The sequence below is a fragment of the Sinocyclocheilus anshuiensis genome, unplaced genomic scaffold, assembly GCF_001515605.1.
Source record: "Sinocyclocheilus anshuiensis isolate Anshui unplaced genomic scaffold, SAMN03320099.WGS_v1.1 scaffold181, whole genome shotgun sequence".
In the NCBI taxonomy this organism is placed as follows: Eukaryota; Metazoa; Chordata; class Actinopteri; order Cypriniformes; family Cyprinidae; genus Sinocyclocheilus; species Sinocyclocheilus anshuiensis.
In genome coordinates this window covers 1497024-1512646 of record NW_015540898.1, presented here as the reverse complement: position 1 = coordinate 1512646, position 15623 = coordinate 1497024, and the positions used below count along the sequence as shown (strand labels likewise).

The 15623-nt window shown below is 36.0% G+C and overlaps 4 protein-coding genes across 5 annotated transcripts in view; 2 read left to right on the top strand and 2 right to left on the bottom strand.

Moving 5' to 3' along the window:
- Positions 1-1147: 1147 nt before the first annotated feature.
- Positions 1148-4341, top strand: mrpl51 (mitochondrial ribosomal protein L51). Its single transcript, XM_016486899.1, has 4 exons — positions 1148-1289; positions 1434-1519; positions 1596-1703; positions 3923-4341. The coding sequence occupies exons 2-4, from the start codon at positions 1435-1437 to the stop codon at positions 4117-4119; spliced, it is 390 nt and encodes a 129-aa protein (XP_016342385.1). The 5' UTR covers positions 1148-1289; position 1434; the 3' UTR covers positions 4120-4341.
- Positions 4342-4766: 425 nt separating this feature from the next.
- On the bottom strand, positions 4767-8014 carry tfpt (TCF3 (E2A) fusion partner). Of its 2 annotated transcripts, none has more exons than XM_016486852.1 (6): positions 7871-8014; positions 7411-7669; positions 7128-7198; positions 6151-6220; positions 5903-6040; positions 4767-5048 (listed from the first exon to the last, which is right to left on the bottom strand). In XM_016486852.1, exons 2-6 carry the CDS (start codon positions 7633-7635, stop codon positions 4974-4976), a joined length of 579 nt encoding a protein of 192 aa, XP_016342338.1. In that variant the 5' UTR covers positions 7636-7669; positions 7871-8014; the 3' UTR covers positions 4767-4973. The 2 variants fall into 2 exon arrangements, with proteins under 2 accessions (XP_016342338.1, XP_016342339.1); XM_016486853.1 differs by having other exon boundaries at positions 7411-7635.
- A 45-nt stretch (positions 8015-8059) lies between these two features.
- Positions 8060-8886, top strand: LOC107688994 (NADH dehydrogenase [ubiquinone] 1 alpha subcomplex subunit 3-like). Its single transcript, XM_016486854.1, has 3 exons — positions 8060-8149; positions 8563-8634; positions 8747-8886. The coding sequence occupies exons 1-3, from the start codon at positions 8140-8142 to the stop codon at positions 8848-8850; spliced, it is 186 nt and encodes a 61-aa protein (XP_016342340.1). The 5' UTR covers positions 8060-8139; the 3' UTR covers positions 8851-8886.
- An 871-nt stretch (positions 8887-9757) lies between these two features.
- Positions 9758-15623, bottom strand: part of LOC107689017 (brain-specific angiogenesis inhibitor 1-associated protein 2-like) — a 34364-nt gene continuing 28498 nt past the window's right edge. Inside the window, exons 11-15 of the mRNA XM_016486888.1 lie at positions 13835-14126; positions 11999-12061; positions 11694-11877; positions 10110-10150; positions 9758-10032 (exon numbers count right to left, since the gene is read on the bottom strand). Of these exons, the coding sequence (XP_016342374.1) occupies positions 9951-10032; positions 10110-10150; positions 11694-11877; positions 11999-12061; positions 13835-14126 (662 nt within the window). The 3' untranslated portion in view covers positions 9758-9950. The remainder of the gene's footprint in view (positions 10033-10109; positions 10151-11693; positions 11878-11998; positions 12062-13834; positions 14127-15623) is intronic.

The following is a 15623-nucleotide window of genomic DNA, read 5'->3' as shown; positions in this document are numbered from 1 at the left end:
CAAGATGGTACTTAAAATAACTCGTTTTAATAGCACAGTTTACAGAACGTTTGCAGACATAAAAATCTTCTTAATTTAAAGACAATAAAAAAAACAACAAATCCAAGTATTTAGATTTTAGTAATACATTTATTATGGATAATGTTGACCTTTAATATATGCTTTCTGTTAATGGATAAAAAAATACTTTTATGAGGAAAGTTGTTCGAAAAAAATATATAATTATCATTAAAGAGTAAAATGGCTTTGGCAAGATTCTAACCAGTGTTGAGGAAAGTTACTTTTAAAAGTAATGCATTACAATATTGCGTTACTTCCTAAAAAAGTAACTAATTACATTACTTAGTTATTTTTTATTGAAAGTAATGCATTACATTACTTTTTAAATCTGGGCTGGGCTTGCTTGTTTGCTTTTAATATAAAAAGTTATATTTTTGGCAAATATAAAAGCCCTTTCACACCAAAAGCCTCAGGCTGAAGGAAATGTAATTCACGTCTGTACAGTAGAACACAGAAGAAGAAAGTTCAACACTCTTCCGCAATAAAAAAAATTAGAAATGTTAGTTTATCTTGTGTAATTTTTTCTTATTAGTATGGTTGAATTGGATCACTGAAGGTCAGCAGCAAATTGGTTAATAAAATGGGATTAAATACATAAAGGATATTTGTATTATTTAACATATTTAATTATTGCAGTTTTGAGTCATATTCTGAGTTGCGTTTAACTGTTTTTATTCATTTTGAGGAAAACTAAATCTGATTTTTTTTTATGAGTGAGTGAGATGAATTAATGCATGTTCACATTTATTCTAGAACTAAAGTAACATCTAACTCCCGGTTTCTCTCTTTTGAAAAAGTAACTCCGATATTCTCTTGTAAATTAAAAAGTAATGCGTTACTTTACTAGTTACTTGAAAAAAGTAATCTGATTACGTACCTCGCGTTACTTGTAATGCGGTACCCCCAACACAGATTCTAAACAATGTTAATTTTAACATATTTTTAACGTTTGCTGGTATAAATGGAAAAATATTATAACATTCATCCAAACTCAGTACCATCTGCGAAACAGGAAGACTTTTAGTTTGAAAAAATAAAATGCATTGAGTGCTAAAATGCATTGAGTATAAACTGGACTTTTATTCTGAAAAGCGTTCAATGGCTGCAGCGTACTGCGCACACATGATATCACACCGGTATCGCTAGCTTTATCTAGAGGATTTTCAAGTATATAACATTCAGGTGTCATTTAAAAGCTCTTTCTCATTTTCAGCGCGGACTTGCTGAAGGTAAAGTGTGTTTTTAAAGCGCGGCTGGATCTAATGTCCTGTGCTCGCGACCGAAGGTCATGGTTAAAGTGATTCACGAACACGTTATAACTGATGTAACGTTAGCTGTAATAGCTGATCGCTGTTCTCTGGTGGTTATTGCAGCATGTGTGTGTCTGGAGGAGTGTTGAGGCGCGCGGTGACCGCCTGTCAATCATCGGCTCTGCTGTGCGCGAGGCTCTTCAGCGCAGGTGACGCACAGATCCACTGCTGAGCCACTCTCTGTAATGTGTGCAGTGTGAGTAAAGTGTGCTGTATATCACACAGGCACGTGCGCTAGAATACGAATGCACGCTGTTCCCAAACTCAAAGAGGTGGATCGATGGACGGAGAAGAGAAGCATGTTTGGAGTCTATGACAACATCGGGATCTTGGGTAAGCGCATTATAACTTAAAGGGGTCATATGAAGCGATTTCAATGTTTTCTTTCTCTTTGGAGTGTTACAAGCTCTTGGTGCATAAAGAAGATCTGTAAAGTTGCAAAGACTAAAGTCTCAAATCCAAAGAGATATTCTTTATAAAAGTTAAGAGTCAGCCACACCTACCTAAAACAGCTCGTTCTAACACGCCCCCACATATCTACGTCACTATGTGGGAAGATTTGCATAACGCCGCCCAAATGTTCACGCAAAGAAAGAAGGCGTAACTTTTATTCTCGCTGTAGTATTGTTGCTGCCGCCGCCGCCATGTCGTGAAGACACTGTGTGCTTTGTTGTGAAAGCGAAACTACTTTGTTTGGTCTTCCAAAAGAGGACACGACTAGAAATCAGTGATTAAGTTATATTTACAACACTGTTCCAGAACAGTTCAACCCAAATATACAGATGTGTGCAGCGCATTTTATGGAGGACTGTTTCCTGATCCTGGGAGAGTAGACTACAATGCCGGCTGTTCTGACTCGCAGACTGTAAGTACGTTTTTTATATTTAAATAATTTGCCACTGAAGATTCAAACGTGAAAATAATGTGTTTTTTTATCCTTAAACCGCATAAACACATTGCATTACACCAAATACATAAAATAACGTTCTTTTTAGCAGCATCATATGACCCCTTTAAATACATAAACATTTTTACCCCTTAAGTGCTATTTATTAAATAATTTCACTGTGCATTTCTATAGAGAATGTTTTTTTTTTCTCAATTTCTATATTTCATTGGCTAGAATAGAAATCGCTCTTTGTGAGTTCAGTCTGCTGTTGTGTTCAACTTCTGTGTTGCGTTGGTTTTCACGCAGTTTCCCAGAAATCGACAAAATACACGATTCAAGAAAAAAACATGTTGCAGAGACTAAACAGAAATACAGTATATGAGAAATTCCATAACTTCCATATATTTCTATTATGTAGTGTGAATATTTTATGTTCAAATTAGCTGCACGGACATGGAATTAGAAAAATGCATTTTTGTCATGAGCTTGTAGTGTAGTATTTGCAATTGAGGTGCATATAAGTAAATATGATCTAATATTATATGTACCTAGTGTTAGTATATATTGCTATTTGTACTTTTGTTGTCTTTTTCTCAAAGCCTTGTGAGGGTCAAATGGGTTTCGTTTCTCACACTTCTTTTCAGTGCTGCATCAGTCTAATAAATGAGCTCCAAAAATAAAAAAATAATAAAAAACTAAAAATTTGACTTTTTTTTTTTTTTACTGAACTCAACTAGATAAAATTGAATTCTCCTTGGATGAATAAGTAGACCCGTGTTAATTTTGAGTAAAATTCAGGTCTTAACTTTAGTAAATTCTTATGTATTTCATACTTTATTGTAGCTTGTCAAACACTAAAGTACGTTTTTCTTTTTAAACCTGACTCTTTGCTCAAGGTGATTTTTGGCAAATTGCATTTAAGAGTCAGATTGTCTCGACACAAAAGTCTTAAAATTGGTGCAGCCTGCATAAACTTTGCATGCACATTCATTACGCTAAATGAAAAGTAGTAAAAAAATGAATAGTTTAACCAGTTTTTCAAGCAGTTTGAAAACTGAATGCAGGTCAAACTGAACCCAACACTACAGGAGGCATTTAAAATGGTTTTTACAAATCCTCATCCAGTAATCGTGAACTACTGTGATATAAAGTGTGCTGTAGGAACCCTAGATCTCAGTATCAGTATTCAGTGTGTATTTTAATAGCTTTGCTCTCAAATCAATTAGATACAAAATGTGAACATGCAGTAAGATAATGAAGGTGCTTTTTACTAAATGAACATATGCATGCACCAAAACAACAATACACAGTGAAAAATGCACTTAAATTATTTCATATTTACCTAGTAAATAACTTGAATGCATGTAAAATGCCACACAGAGAGTTCCATGAGCATGATGCAAACAAACAAATCACTGTATTTTGAACAGATTAATTCTGACTCATGAAAATGATGAAAATGAATTCCTTGTTCCGGTTCTAATTGGTCTCATTGTGCTACTGAGATGTGATTGAAATATTTGTCTTGATGTGCTTTGTTTTAAATGACCTACCAGGACAGTCCCTAGGAAACATAATGGACAAATAATGCATTAAAATGCGAAATGTTCTGCATAAATCATCCAGCACTACATTGATCAGCATTGACTGTGTTTGACTGCAGGAGATTTTAAAGCTCATCCAAAAGACCTGATCCGGGGACCGGTGTGGCTCCGAGGCTTCAGCGGAAACGAGCTCCAGCGGCTCATCAGGAAGAAGCGGATGGTGGGAGAGCGAATGCTGACCGAGGACAAGCACAGCCTGGATAAGAGGATCAGCTTCCTGTACCGCCGCTTCAACAGATACGGCAAACACAGATAGACTCCACCACAGCCGCATGCTTCACTTGTACGGATGTGGAGCGCATTTGGTGTCAAAAGTTCTGGTCGTTAACTCTTTCACCGCCAGCATTGTTGAAAAAAGTTGCCAGCCACCGCCAGCGATTTTGATGATTTTCACTACAATTTGATGGCCTCCGGTATAATTTGCTGTATGAATATTTGAATATGCAATACGCCAAAATAAAGATCCTCTACTTTTAAACAAAAAAAAAAAAATCTGTTTTATTCTAGCTTAACGCATTCTTTTTTTATCAACACTTGAATATAGGTAGGTTTCATAAAAACTGCATAATTGAGCAAAAAGGTGAGAAAATCACATTTTTATCAAACACTACATCTGGATAATATTCAGTATGATTATCAAAGCATAAATCCAGTAAATCGCTTCCATCAACACCTCCAAAGCTTGCACAGACATCACTTCCTGGATCGTAACATTATGCAGTTTTCATTTATATGCTGTCTATTGCTGATGATCGCATTATTTTTCATATGCATCTGTTTCCATAAGAGATCGCTCGTTTCTCCGGGAGGTTTTGTACTCGTAAATGCGTAATAGCGACCCCCGAGTGTATAAAAGCCGTAAAAACTTGTCTTTGGCAGGGGAAGCGTTTTCTTGTAAAAGACGAAGTTAAACTGAAAAAACGTTTAATGTCTTCATCATGACAAAAGATCGGGCCCAAATGCTGGAGTTACATAAAAAAGATTTATAAAAAAAAGTCGTAATTTCCCGACAAAAATTTTTTTTCACCCCCACAAAAACAGTTTGGTGATTTCATGCATGCTGGGAGTTAGAGTCTGTCAGCCTCGGCGTGCTCTTCTTCCGGTCTGGGATCAGTGAGACGGTGAACTAGGGCTGGGGAATCCTGTGAACTGACCCTCCGTCACGAGCGGATGCTCCGACTCCATCTGACGGGAAACAACAAAACACACTTTAAAACATCCGCGAAGACGAGCGTCACCATTACTGCTGCTTATAGCTATTGCAGCATTTGTGCACCAATGATTCCTCGAATCATGAGGAGAGGCGTGATGCTTTCAAATAGAGTTAATGGAGATGCATGTGATTCAGCAGTGCACATTTCAATTTGAATGTGCATTAAGAAAATAAACAATGTCAGTTCAGAACTTCAGACTATAATGTTCTCTATGGAAGTCGCTTTCTGAAATGATGTTTCATCTCGGTGGAAAATAATATTACATGCATTAATGGGTCACTGACACACTACTGTTTGGGGTCAGTAAGATTTTTTAATACTTTTTTTTTTTCAGCAGAGACATTAAAATTATGAAAAAAGTGACAGTAAAGACATTTATAATGCAAAAAAATTAAAAATCAATTTTAAATAAATGCTGTTCTTTTGAACTTTCTATTCATCTGTGAATCCTGAAAAATCAAATGCATCAGTTTCCACACAAATATTGTGCAGCACGACTGTTTTCAACATTGATAATAATCAGAAATGTTTCTTGAGCAGCAAATCAGCATATTAGAATGATTTCTGAAGATCATGTGACACTGAAGACTGGAGTAATGATGCTGAAAATACAGCTGCGCATCACAGAAATTAAATACACTTTAACAGATTTTCACATAGAAAACAGCTGTTTTAAATTGTAATAATTTTCCACAATTTTTACTGTATTAGATCAAATAAATGCAGCCTCGATCTTGCCGACCCCAAACGTTTGACCAGCAGTGTAGAAGCATACTGCATTGAGGGTTTCTATTCTTTAAACCAAAGTCTCCGGGTCTCTTATACCTGTGCATCTCTCTCTCTGTCCTTTGGGACCCGGTGTCTCTTTTTCTTTGGTCCAGCTGCCGACTGATGAGGACACGTTGGAGAAGAGCTTTCTTCATCAGCACCAACAGCTGAATCTAAACCTGCCTTCCCTTCATCCTGTAGGAACACATGAAGTGTGAAGCACGAGTCATCGATACAGACTGTAGTGTTAGAACAAACAGTTTAATTAATATCAAACTGAAAACTTGGGATCGGAATTGGGTGACCTCCAGTGTGATGGTGAGCTGTGCCGTCCTGTAATCATCTCCATACGAGTCCAGAGTCTTCATCAGAAACCTGACACACACACACGTTCAGCCATTAAACATGCTACTGTGTTACGATACTAATGGAACAAATGAGAGATTCACAGTTGGGATAGATAATCAAAAAATAAATCAAAAGATTAAAGAAATAGTTCACCCAAAAATTAAAATTTGTTTAAATGTGCTCACCCTCAGATGAGTTTGCTTCTTCATCAGATTTGTAGAAATGTAGCATTGCATCAGTGTCTCAGCAATGGGTGCTCTGCAGTGAATGGGTGCCGTCAGAATGAGAGCTGATAAAAACATCACAATAATCCACAAATAATCCACAGCACTCCAGTCCATCAGTTAACATCTGGAGAAGACAAAAGCTGAAACAAATCCAGCATTAAGACGTTTTTAACTGAAATATGAGTCCATAATTCATAATAACGCTTCCTCCAGTGAAAAAGTGTTCTGGTGTGAATCAGGAGAGAAATCTGCACAGATCAAGCAGCGGTCAAACAGCTCTAAACACATATGTGGCTGGATTTGATGTACTTTTGATGGACTCATATTTTGTCCAAAACTACAAAAAAAAAGGTCTTGATTTCTTGGTTTCTTACAAACACGCAGCTTGTGTCTTCTCCAGATGTTAACTGATGGACTGGAGTGCTGTGGATTACTTGTGGATTATTGTGATGTTTTTATCAGCTGTTTGGACTCTCGTTCTGACGGCACCCATTCACTGCAGAGCATCCATTGCTGAGACACTGATGCAATGCTACATTTCTACAAATCTGATGAAGAAACAAACTCATCTGAGGGTGAGCACATTTAAGCAATTTTTCATTTTTGGGTAACTAATTCCTTAAATCATCAGTAGCAGTCATTGTTATGACTCTTATTCAGTTTATGCTTTTATTAATATGCTCTAGTGTTTCTATGTTCACGTGTACCTTCTTTCTTTCCTCAGTCGGCGTGTCAGTCTCTGCACCTGGTGAAGTCGTCCCAAAATCTTCTCATTTACCTGAGAACAGGTTCATAAGTCATACGTGTAAACTTTCACAAACATCCATCATGTTGTGCTACAAATGCGTGTATTTTTTCCAGGCAACACAAAAGGTGAATTTCTGAAGAATATCCTGACCACTCTTTTTCCCTTTTAGATTCAAAAACTGAGCTTTAGTTTTTCATGGACGAAAGTCAGAGTTTGCACTGGTTTATTGGAAGTCTGTTCACCTGTTCAATCTCCTTGCACCTCTTGCTGAGAGCTTGATACTTCTTTTTGTCCAGCTCCCTCCTCTCATCTTCCTCGTCCTGTGCGGGGCCCGACGGGGCCCCATCGCTATCCAGGAGCTCAGTGCCGCTGGGGCCCAGCTCCACGCCACCCGTCTCCAGCTCCGCTTCCAGAAAGTGACCCCCGAACAGCGGAGGAAGAGCCAGACCTGAGAAATCCTCCATCATCTGAAGCACACAGAACTCACATAAACCAGACGTGCTGTTCGAAAAGTGCATTCAATAAAGCATACCATATTAAGTTAGTAACGTTAATAAAACAGCATATTCCACGAGTGGATTACAGATAATTTGTTAATGATCTTACTGATAACTAAGCATGCTTCTATCAACTCAAATATCAATATGCTAATATGAGTTCCACGCTTAAAACCCGTTTTAATGATTTTAACTCTATACTCGCCTTTAAGTTAGTAATATTGTAAAGAGCCACACATGATTCAGTCAGTTTATTATAAATCCTGCAGGTGTTTTCTACTCCTCATCAGTTCGGTCTATGCATAATTGAATCGAAGCACAAGCAAGTAAATAAAACTAAACATCTACATCTCCAAACAACAAGACGCGTTTTAAATACGTCATTGACCGTTCAGCCAATCCAGAGCGAAAGCGTCACCAACATTATTGAACTACATTTCCCATGATGCCTGAGACAGGACTACAAAAGCGAACATGGCGGCCAGTAAGTATTTTTTTTTGCGCGTTAGCTGCTTGATAGATATTGTGTTCTGTTTTAGCTCGTCTCGGTCGTGTTTGCAATAACAGATTAAACTGGGAGCTCACGAGGGCTATCACAATATATCCGTGTACTAAAAATAATGAATGTATAATGTGGAAATACGAGAATGACCTTGGTCTCATATTAACGTTAGCTGTCGTTTGCTTTGAACACACATTGAAAACATGATTTATATCGATACGAGAACTTATCTGACGCCTCTAGAATGCTAACAGAATCTGCCAGAATGTACCATGCTACTAGCATGTTTTATTTCCGACGTGGCAGTAATTCAGCACTATTATCGTGTACCGCGGTATTACCGTGTGATACCGTTAGGCATGTTATGCACTGCAGTCAAACTCTAGTTTCTCTAGTTGGCAGGTTTTTGAAGAACGCTTGGAATAAAGAGCCTGTGATCACAGTTTCCTGCGGTATCGGGCTGCTGGGTGAGCGAGACATTAATGCACAGCATCACATTATGGATCTTCATCGTCCTGCTTTATGAATTTTAAGATATATATATATATATATATATATATATATATGTTGTGTTTTCAGCTTGCGTTTTGCCGGCTTTGAGCCCTTTAACGAAGTACACAGGAATGATGAACCAAGCGATTCCATACAATTATCCAGGTATATTATCCTTCTGCAGTGTGTAAACGCCCGACACCAGGGTTATTTGGGTGTTTCTTTAATTTGGGGAATTTGTAAATAAATATATATATTTAGCTATGATATTTATTGGTGTTTGTGTGTATTTTATTATTATTATGTCATTATCGTCATATTTGAGATACTATTACAGTTTTTATTACTATTTTACATTTTTCATTTAAAGTTCTAGCCAAAAGTAGAACTTATTATATTAAAACCAAACATGCAAGCCCAGACCAGATGAGAAAACGTAACGCAACACAATACTTTCCAAGTAACAAAGTAACTAACAAAATAAGGGAGTAATGCAATATTGTAATGCATTACATTTAAAAAATAACCTTCCCCAACACTGAGTAAATAACCACAGAATTTACATTTGGATCAACTATTCCTTTTAAAAAAATGTGATTATGAAATGTGCATTTGTGTACCAGAAAATACATATCTTTTTTATACTCACCAACCTGTACATCTAATACATTTCATGAAACTAAATCGGGAATCATCTCCACAAATATCAGTTGCCAAAAGCTTTGTCATCATTTTCACTGCAGACATCACACATCACAGTAAAGGAGTTCAAATACTGAAGAAGCCACATTATGAGATCAAACGTTAGAGGTCGATTTTTCCATGTTCTATCCCATGTGCACTCATCCGAAATACATAAAACCCTCTTGAAATATTTCATTTTCTTATAACGTAATATATATTGAATATGCATTTGATCAGCTAAATCCTAAATGATCTAAATGCATTGAACTGCACTTCATTCTCTGATACTAGTTATTGTATAAATGGGTTTCTGTATGCAAAAGTGTAAGCTCAGAGGTTGGGTTATTCATGACGCATTAACAGGAGCATCTCTGGCTGTCAATCAAAGGCTCTGCTGTAAAACCCTCTTGAAATATTTCATTTTCTTATAACGTAATATATATTGAATATGCATTTGATCAGCTAAATCCTAAATGATCTAAATGCATTGAACTGCACTTCATTCTCTGATACTAGTTATTGTATAAATGGGTTTCTGTATGCAAAAGTGTAAGCTCAGAGGTTGGGTTATTCATGACGCATTAACAGGAGCACCTCTGGCTGTCAATCAAAGGCTCTGCTGTATCAGCGGGGCGGAGCGATCATTGGTCACCGTCTTCTTGAGTCGAATATGAGCGAACGGGTTGATCCTGTGAAGAGGGGACGGTTAAATGAACTAACCCATCAGACATGGAGAGCTCTTCTGAACACAGGGGACTAGCTTTACCTGCTGGGTGATGGAGGCGTCGAGGTGAAATCAGTCGACGTCTGAGGAACATGAAAACACATGTCAGCAGAATATAAGCCGATATATTCTAAATCCCAGCATGATTTAGTCAGAAAGAGATATAAATGAACATTTACAATGGAAAAGGTTCCAATGAAAAAAATTAATAATAATAATCTTCTGTAAGGATCCTCTTGAGACACTACAAGCAAAACATTCGTTTTTCATGCACTGGTCAGTTTTGAGATTTTGGGCTATTTTGCTTCCATAACTTATGTGTATGAAAACATCCAAAATACACATTTAAAGGGACAGTTCGTCCAAAAATGAAAACTCTTGTCATCATTTAATCACCCTCAAGTTGTTCCAAACCTGTATGAGTTTCTTTCAGCTGTTGAAAAAAATCAACTGTTTGGTTTCTGACATTCTTCAAAATATCGTCTTTTATGTTTAACATTAGAAAGAAACTCATACAGGTTTGGAACAACTTGAGGGTGATTAAATGATGACAGAGTTTTCATTTTTGGGTGAACTGTCCCTTTAAATGTGTATTTTTATTGCACTTTGACTATTTGCAACTGTAGATTTTAATTCCAGTACATATCTTTAAAGGCTGTTCGTATAACACCTTTAACTTTAATGCATCAACAAAATCAAACAAGAATCAAACCTGTTTTTATCCAATGTTCAGATTTCTGTTCTGGAATTGTATGTAAATTAGTGCAAAAATAATGTACCGTGGTTTGTTTTTTCCCTATTCACCTGCATTGTCTTAAAGGAATAGTTCACCCAAAAACAAATAAATAAAAATGTGCTGAAAATGTGCTCACCCTCAGGCCCTCCGAGATGTAGTTGAGTTTGTTTCTTCATCAGATTTGGAGAAATGTAGCATTGCATCAGTGTCTCAGCAATGGATGCTGTGTAGTGAATGGGTGCCGTCAGAATGAGAGCTGATAAAAACATCACAATAATCCACAAATAATCCACAGCACTCCAGTCCATCAGTTAACATCTGGAGAAGACAAAAGCTGAAACAAATCCAGCATTAAGACGTTTTTAACTCAAATATGAGTTCATAATCCATAATAACTCTTCCTCCAGTGAAAAAGTGTTCTGGTCTGAATCAGGAGAGAAATCTGCACAGATCAAGCAGCGTTCAAACAGCTCTAAACAAATATGTGGCTGGATTTTGATGCGAGAGACAACAGGAGATGCACTTTTTCACTGGAGGCAGTATTATTATTGATTATGGACTCATATTTTGGCCAGAATCAACTGTTTGAAGTTAAGAACGTCTTAATGCTGGATTTGTTTCAGTTTTTGTCTTCTCCAGATGTTAACTGATGGACTGGAGTGCTGTGGATTATTGTGATGTTTTTATCAGCTGTTTGGACTCTCATTCTGACGGCACCCATTCACTGCAGAGCATCCATTGCTGAGACACTGATGCAATGCTACATTTCTCCAAACCTGATGAAGAAACAAACTCATCTACCTCTCGGATGGCCTGAGGGTGAGCACATTCACAGCACATTTTCATTTTATTCAAACAGTAATACAGTCACAGGTGGTGGTTTCTCTGACCCTCATCCTGCTGGTCTCGGGGTTCATCATGCTGTAGGGTCGTGGTCTGAAGGTGCTGATGCGCTGAGACAAGACGCTCCTCTCGTCCTCGGAGTCAGGACTGACCTGCGGCATCTGACCCGCGGGGGGAAGCCTGTCCAGCTGCCCCATACTGGTGCTGTTCACCTTCGACAGAGCAGGAGGACTGCAGCCGTGATGAGAGACACAGAGAAGAAGAGAGGAGTGATGGGAATGCATGCCCTTCTGAGACAGCAGCAAGATATTACTGTACGTCATTCGGATGGGGCTTTGTTTTTCCTACAGACCTGAGATCTTGTCCGGGAGTGTTGGGGAAAGGCTGTGTGTAGGAGAAGGGAAACCAGCCTTTTCTATGAAGGAGAGTTCAGAACATCAGCATAACAATAAAAGATGAGCATTTGAATATCTGAACAGCAGCTCTTCTATGCTTGTTTGTTTTAAAAGGCCTGTTCATACAAGACTGAAATGGACAGGCTGGGAAAAAATTGCTGATGATGTTTGTTCAAACCAGATGAAATGAAATGCACTGCAGTTAATAATATGCATTAATGCACAGAAAAAAAGCCCCTCTGATAATATAGATTGCACTGTATTTCAGACACGTGATCCCAAAGCTCACACTTACTGTACTCTATCTTTCCATCTTCAGCAGCATTGTTATCATTAACAAACACTAAACCTATTAAAAATGTCTTTAATTGAAATAAAACAGAAACAAAATTATTGAAATATTACACAAAAAATTTAACATTTTATCTCACGTAGCTAACAAAGCAACATTTCTAATTTCTAATTTAATTTTAATGTAATATTTATATTTAATTTTAATCTAAATCTATTTAAATCTTGGATTAATTTTTGGTCATTTTGTTGTGTTTTTTAAATTTTTGGTTTTAAAAAATATTTCTATTATGCTTTTTAAATTGTAGTTTCAGTCATTTTAGTACTTATTTTATTTCAGTTAGTGGCCAAAGCAACATTTCTAATTTTCATTTAAAGTACCGGTACTTAAATTACTGAAATTAAAGCTAAAATAAACATTTCTAAAAATGTAATAAAAAAAACAGACTAATAAAAATGACAACAACATACAACACAATGGCCAAAAATTTAAATAAAATATAAATACAGAAGAAATAAATTAGAAATGTTGCTTTGGCAACTAACTGTAAATAAAATAAGTTTAAGTAATAAATTACTCAAACTAAAATAAAAATGAATAAAAACATACATAAAAAAAAACGAATAAAAAAGACAAACAACAAAAAGTTGGACAAAAAATTTAACTAAAATTAAAATAAAACTGAAAATATAAAAATACAAACAATTTCAAAATATTACTAAATACTATATTAGTATATTAATAATACTAAAATAACACTGATCCTCAAAATCTTGGTTTATGCCAATCCATTGTAAAATGACCATATAAGCTTTGTTCTAGGAACAGGCCCCTCATATTGCTGCTGATATAATTATTTAGTTCTGCACCACAAATCAGTATGAAAATGACGCATAGCTAATGTTTAAAGTGCCCCTATTATGCCATTTTTAAGGTTGCTAATAATGTTTTATGAGTCTCCTAAAACAGGTTTACATGCATGCAAGGTCAAAAAACACGTTAGTTAATTAGTTTTCTCAAAAAACAGATTTCATTTTACCTCATTTCTAAATGATTCGTAAATGAGCCCTCACTGCTGTGATTGGTCAGATGGCGCAGTCCTTTGTGATTGGTCCAGAGCCGTAGAGAGACTGCTCTGGATTGGATACAGGATACAGCGTCTTCTCGACATGAGGTTAACCACACGGAAATGTTACTGTTTGTGGGCGGGCAAGTTGGCGACGTAGAACGTGGGCGGACATTATGCAAATGTGTTACTTTGTGACGTAGAGCCGTAACAGAATAAGATTCGAATTCCTGATGACTCGTTTAAGCGATTGCGAGCCGACTCTTTTTTTTTATAGACAACGACTTTATTTATCGTGCACTGTCGGCTTCACAACTTTGCAGATAGTTTATGTTCACATTCAGCTACATGACACACTGCATGAAAGGTAATATTCGAAAAGGCATAATAGGGGCACTTTAACTGTCCCTGACTGAAAGGCTGATGGTCAGATACCGTCCCGTGCGCTCGTTCTGGCCGTAGTGCCAGCCGTCTCTGGGTTCACTGATCAGCAGGGACAGAGCGTCTCCAGGCAGGAAGGACAGCAGACATGAGCTTCCTCCTCGGTCTCCTGGCTTCTCTGCCTCGCAGGAGTCTGGGGAGTGAGGGAACAGAGCCTCCACACGGGACGGAGCACAGAGAGGAAGCACTCGGGGAAGAGTCGAGCCTGAACAACACAACCATAACATACAGTTATAGAGAGCACAGAGACACAAAAATATAAACTCAGGAATCTTCACATGGCGATCTCAGTTCATAGTGACCACGACTGTCAAGCTCCACCATAAAAGTCTCAAAATGCTTGGAATAAAGTGCACAGGTCATTGGACTTATTTTAATGGTGTTTTTGCTCCTTTTTGAAGCTTGAAGGCCGCCAGAAGAGTGTGTGAATGCTCTTTTAAATTCACCTTTTTTGTTCCACAGAAAACATATGGAAACAAGTGGGAAGAGTTTGAAACGGTGTTGTTATTGTTCTAAAATACTAAAAAATGATAAATATCACCTTGGCAACTAATTGAAATAAAATAGTTTTAGGTTAAGTAAATAAAAGTTTAAGTACTTAAATTACTAACATTAAAATAAAAGATAATACATAGTTATAGATTTAAATTAAAGCTAAATGGAAATGATACGAAACGAATAAAAAATTCTAAAGTACACAATTACTAAAACTTAAACTAAAATGAACATGAAAATAAAACATCTGAAAATTAAAACTATTAATAAATACTATAATAGTACAAATAATACTAAAATAACACTGTTATATATATTATAAATATATATCAAGAAATGTCCATATTATTTTACCTAAAAGTAAAACTATATTTCACATAAAGAAAATTAAGCCTATGTTTTTACACTATTATGTTTTACTTTTGGATTGTGCCATTTTCATGACAATTAAATCAATTTAATGTGAAAACAATCTCATTCTTACTACTGTAATGCAATAAAAAGTATATTATTCTAACTCTAAGGTGCATCTGGGATTATGCATTGTACTCTGTTTATTAATCATATTTGTATAATAAAAAAACCCTCATTACTGCGTTACAGTACTGACAATGACATTTTACTTGAAGGATAAGTGTCAAGAAATTATTTGAATGTTAATATATATATACAGAGGCGGACAAAGTACTCAACTCCATTACTTGAGTGAAAGTACAGATACTGCTGGTCAAATATTACTCCATTACAAGTAAAAGTTGTAAGGAAGATTGTTACTTAAGTAAAATATAAATACTCAAAGATAATTTTATTTTACTCAAGATTATTTTGGAAGGATTTAGAAAGCTATAATAGCAGAAATCTGCAGTGTATGATACAAATTTATGTATTTGGTGTGCTTTTATTATTTTTAGAATGACATTTTAAAAAGTAAAGAACAATACATTATACGATTATTTATTTAATGAGGAAAGTATCATAAAATAAGTGGGCTCTAATTTTATAAATGAGATTAAATAATAATAAAAAAAATTAACAAACTAAAAATAAACCAAAAAAGCGCAGAAAACATGTAATAAATGTTATAAAAGTACTAAATGTATATTATATTATATATAAAAACATATATTAAAATTGTGACAATTTAGTTGAATAATTTAATAGTCAATCACAGACAAAGCAATCCCGAATCTCAGTAAAAGTGATTCATCTGAAAGGTAAATTTATTATATGATTTATATACAGGCATATCAATATTTACATATTTAATTTTATATGAAATATTATTTCA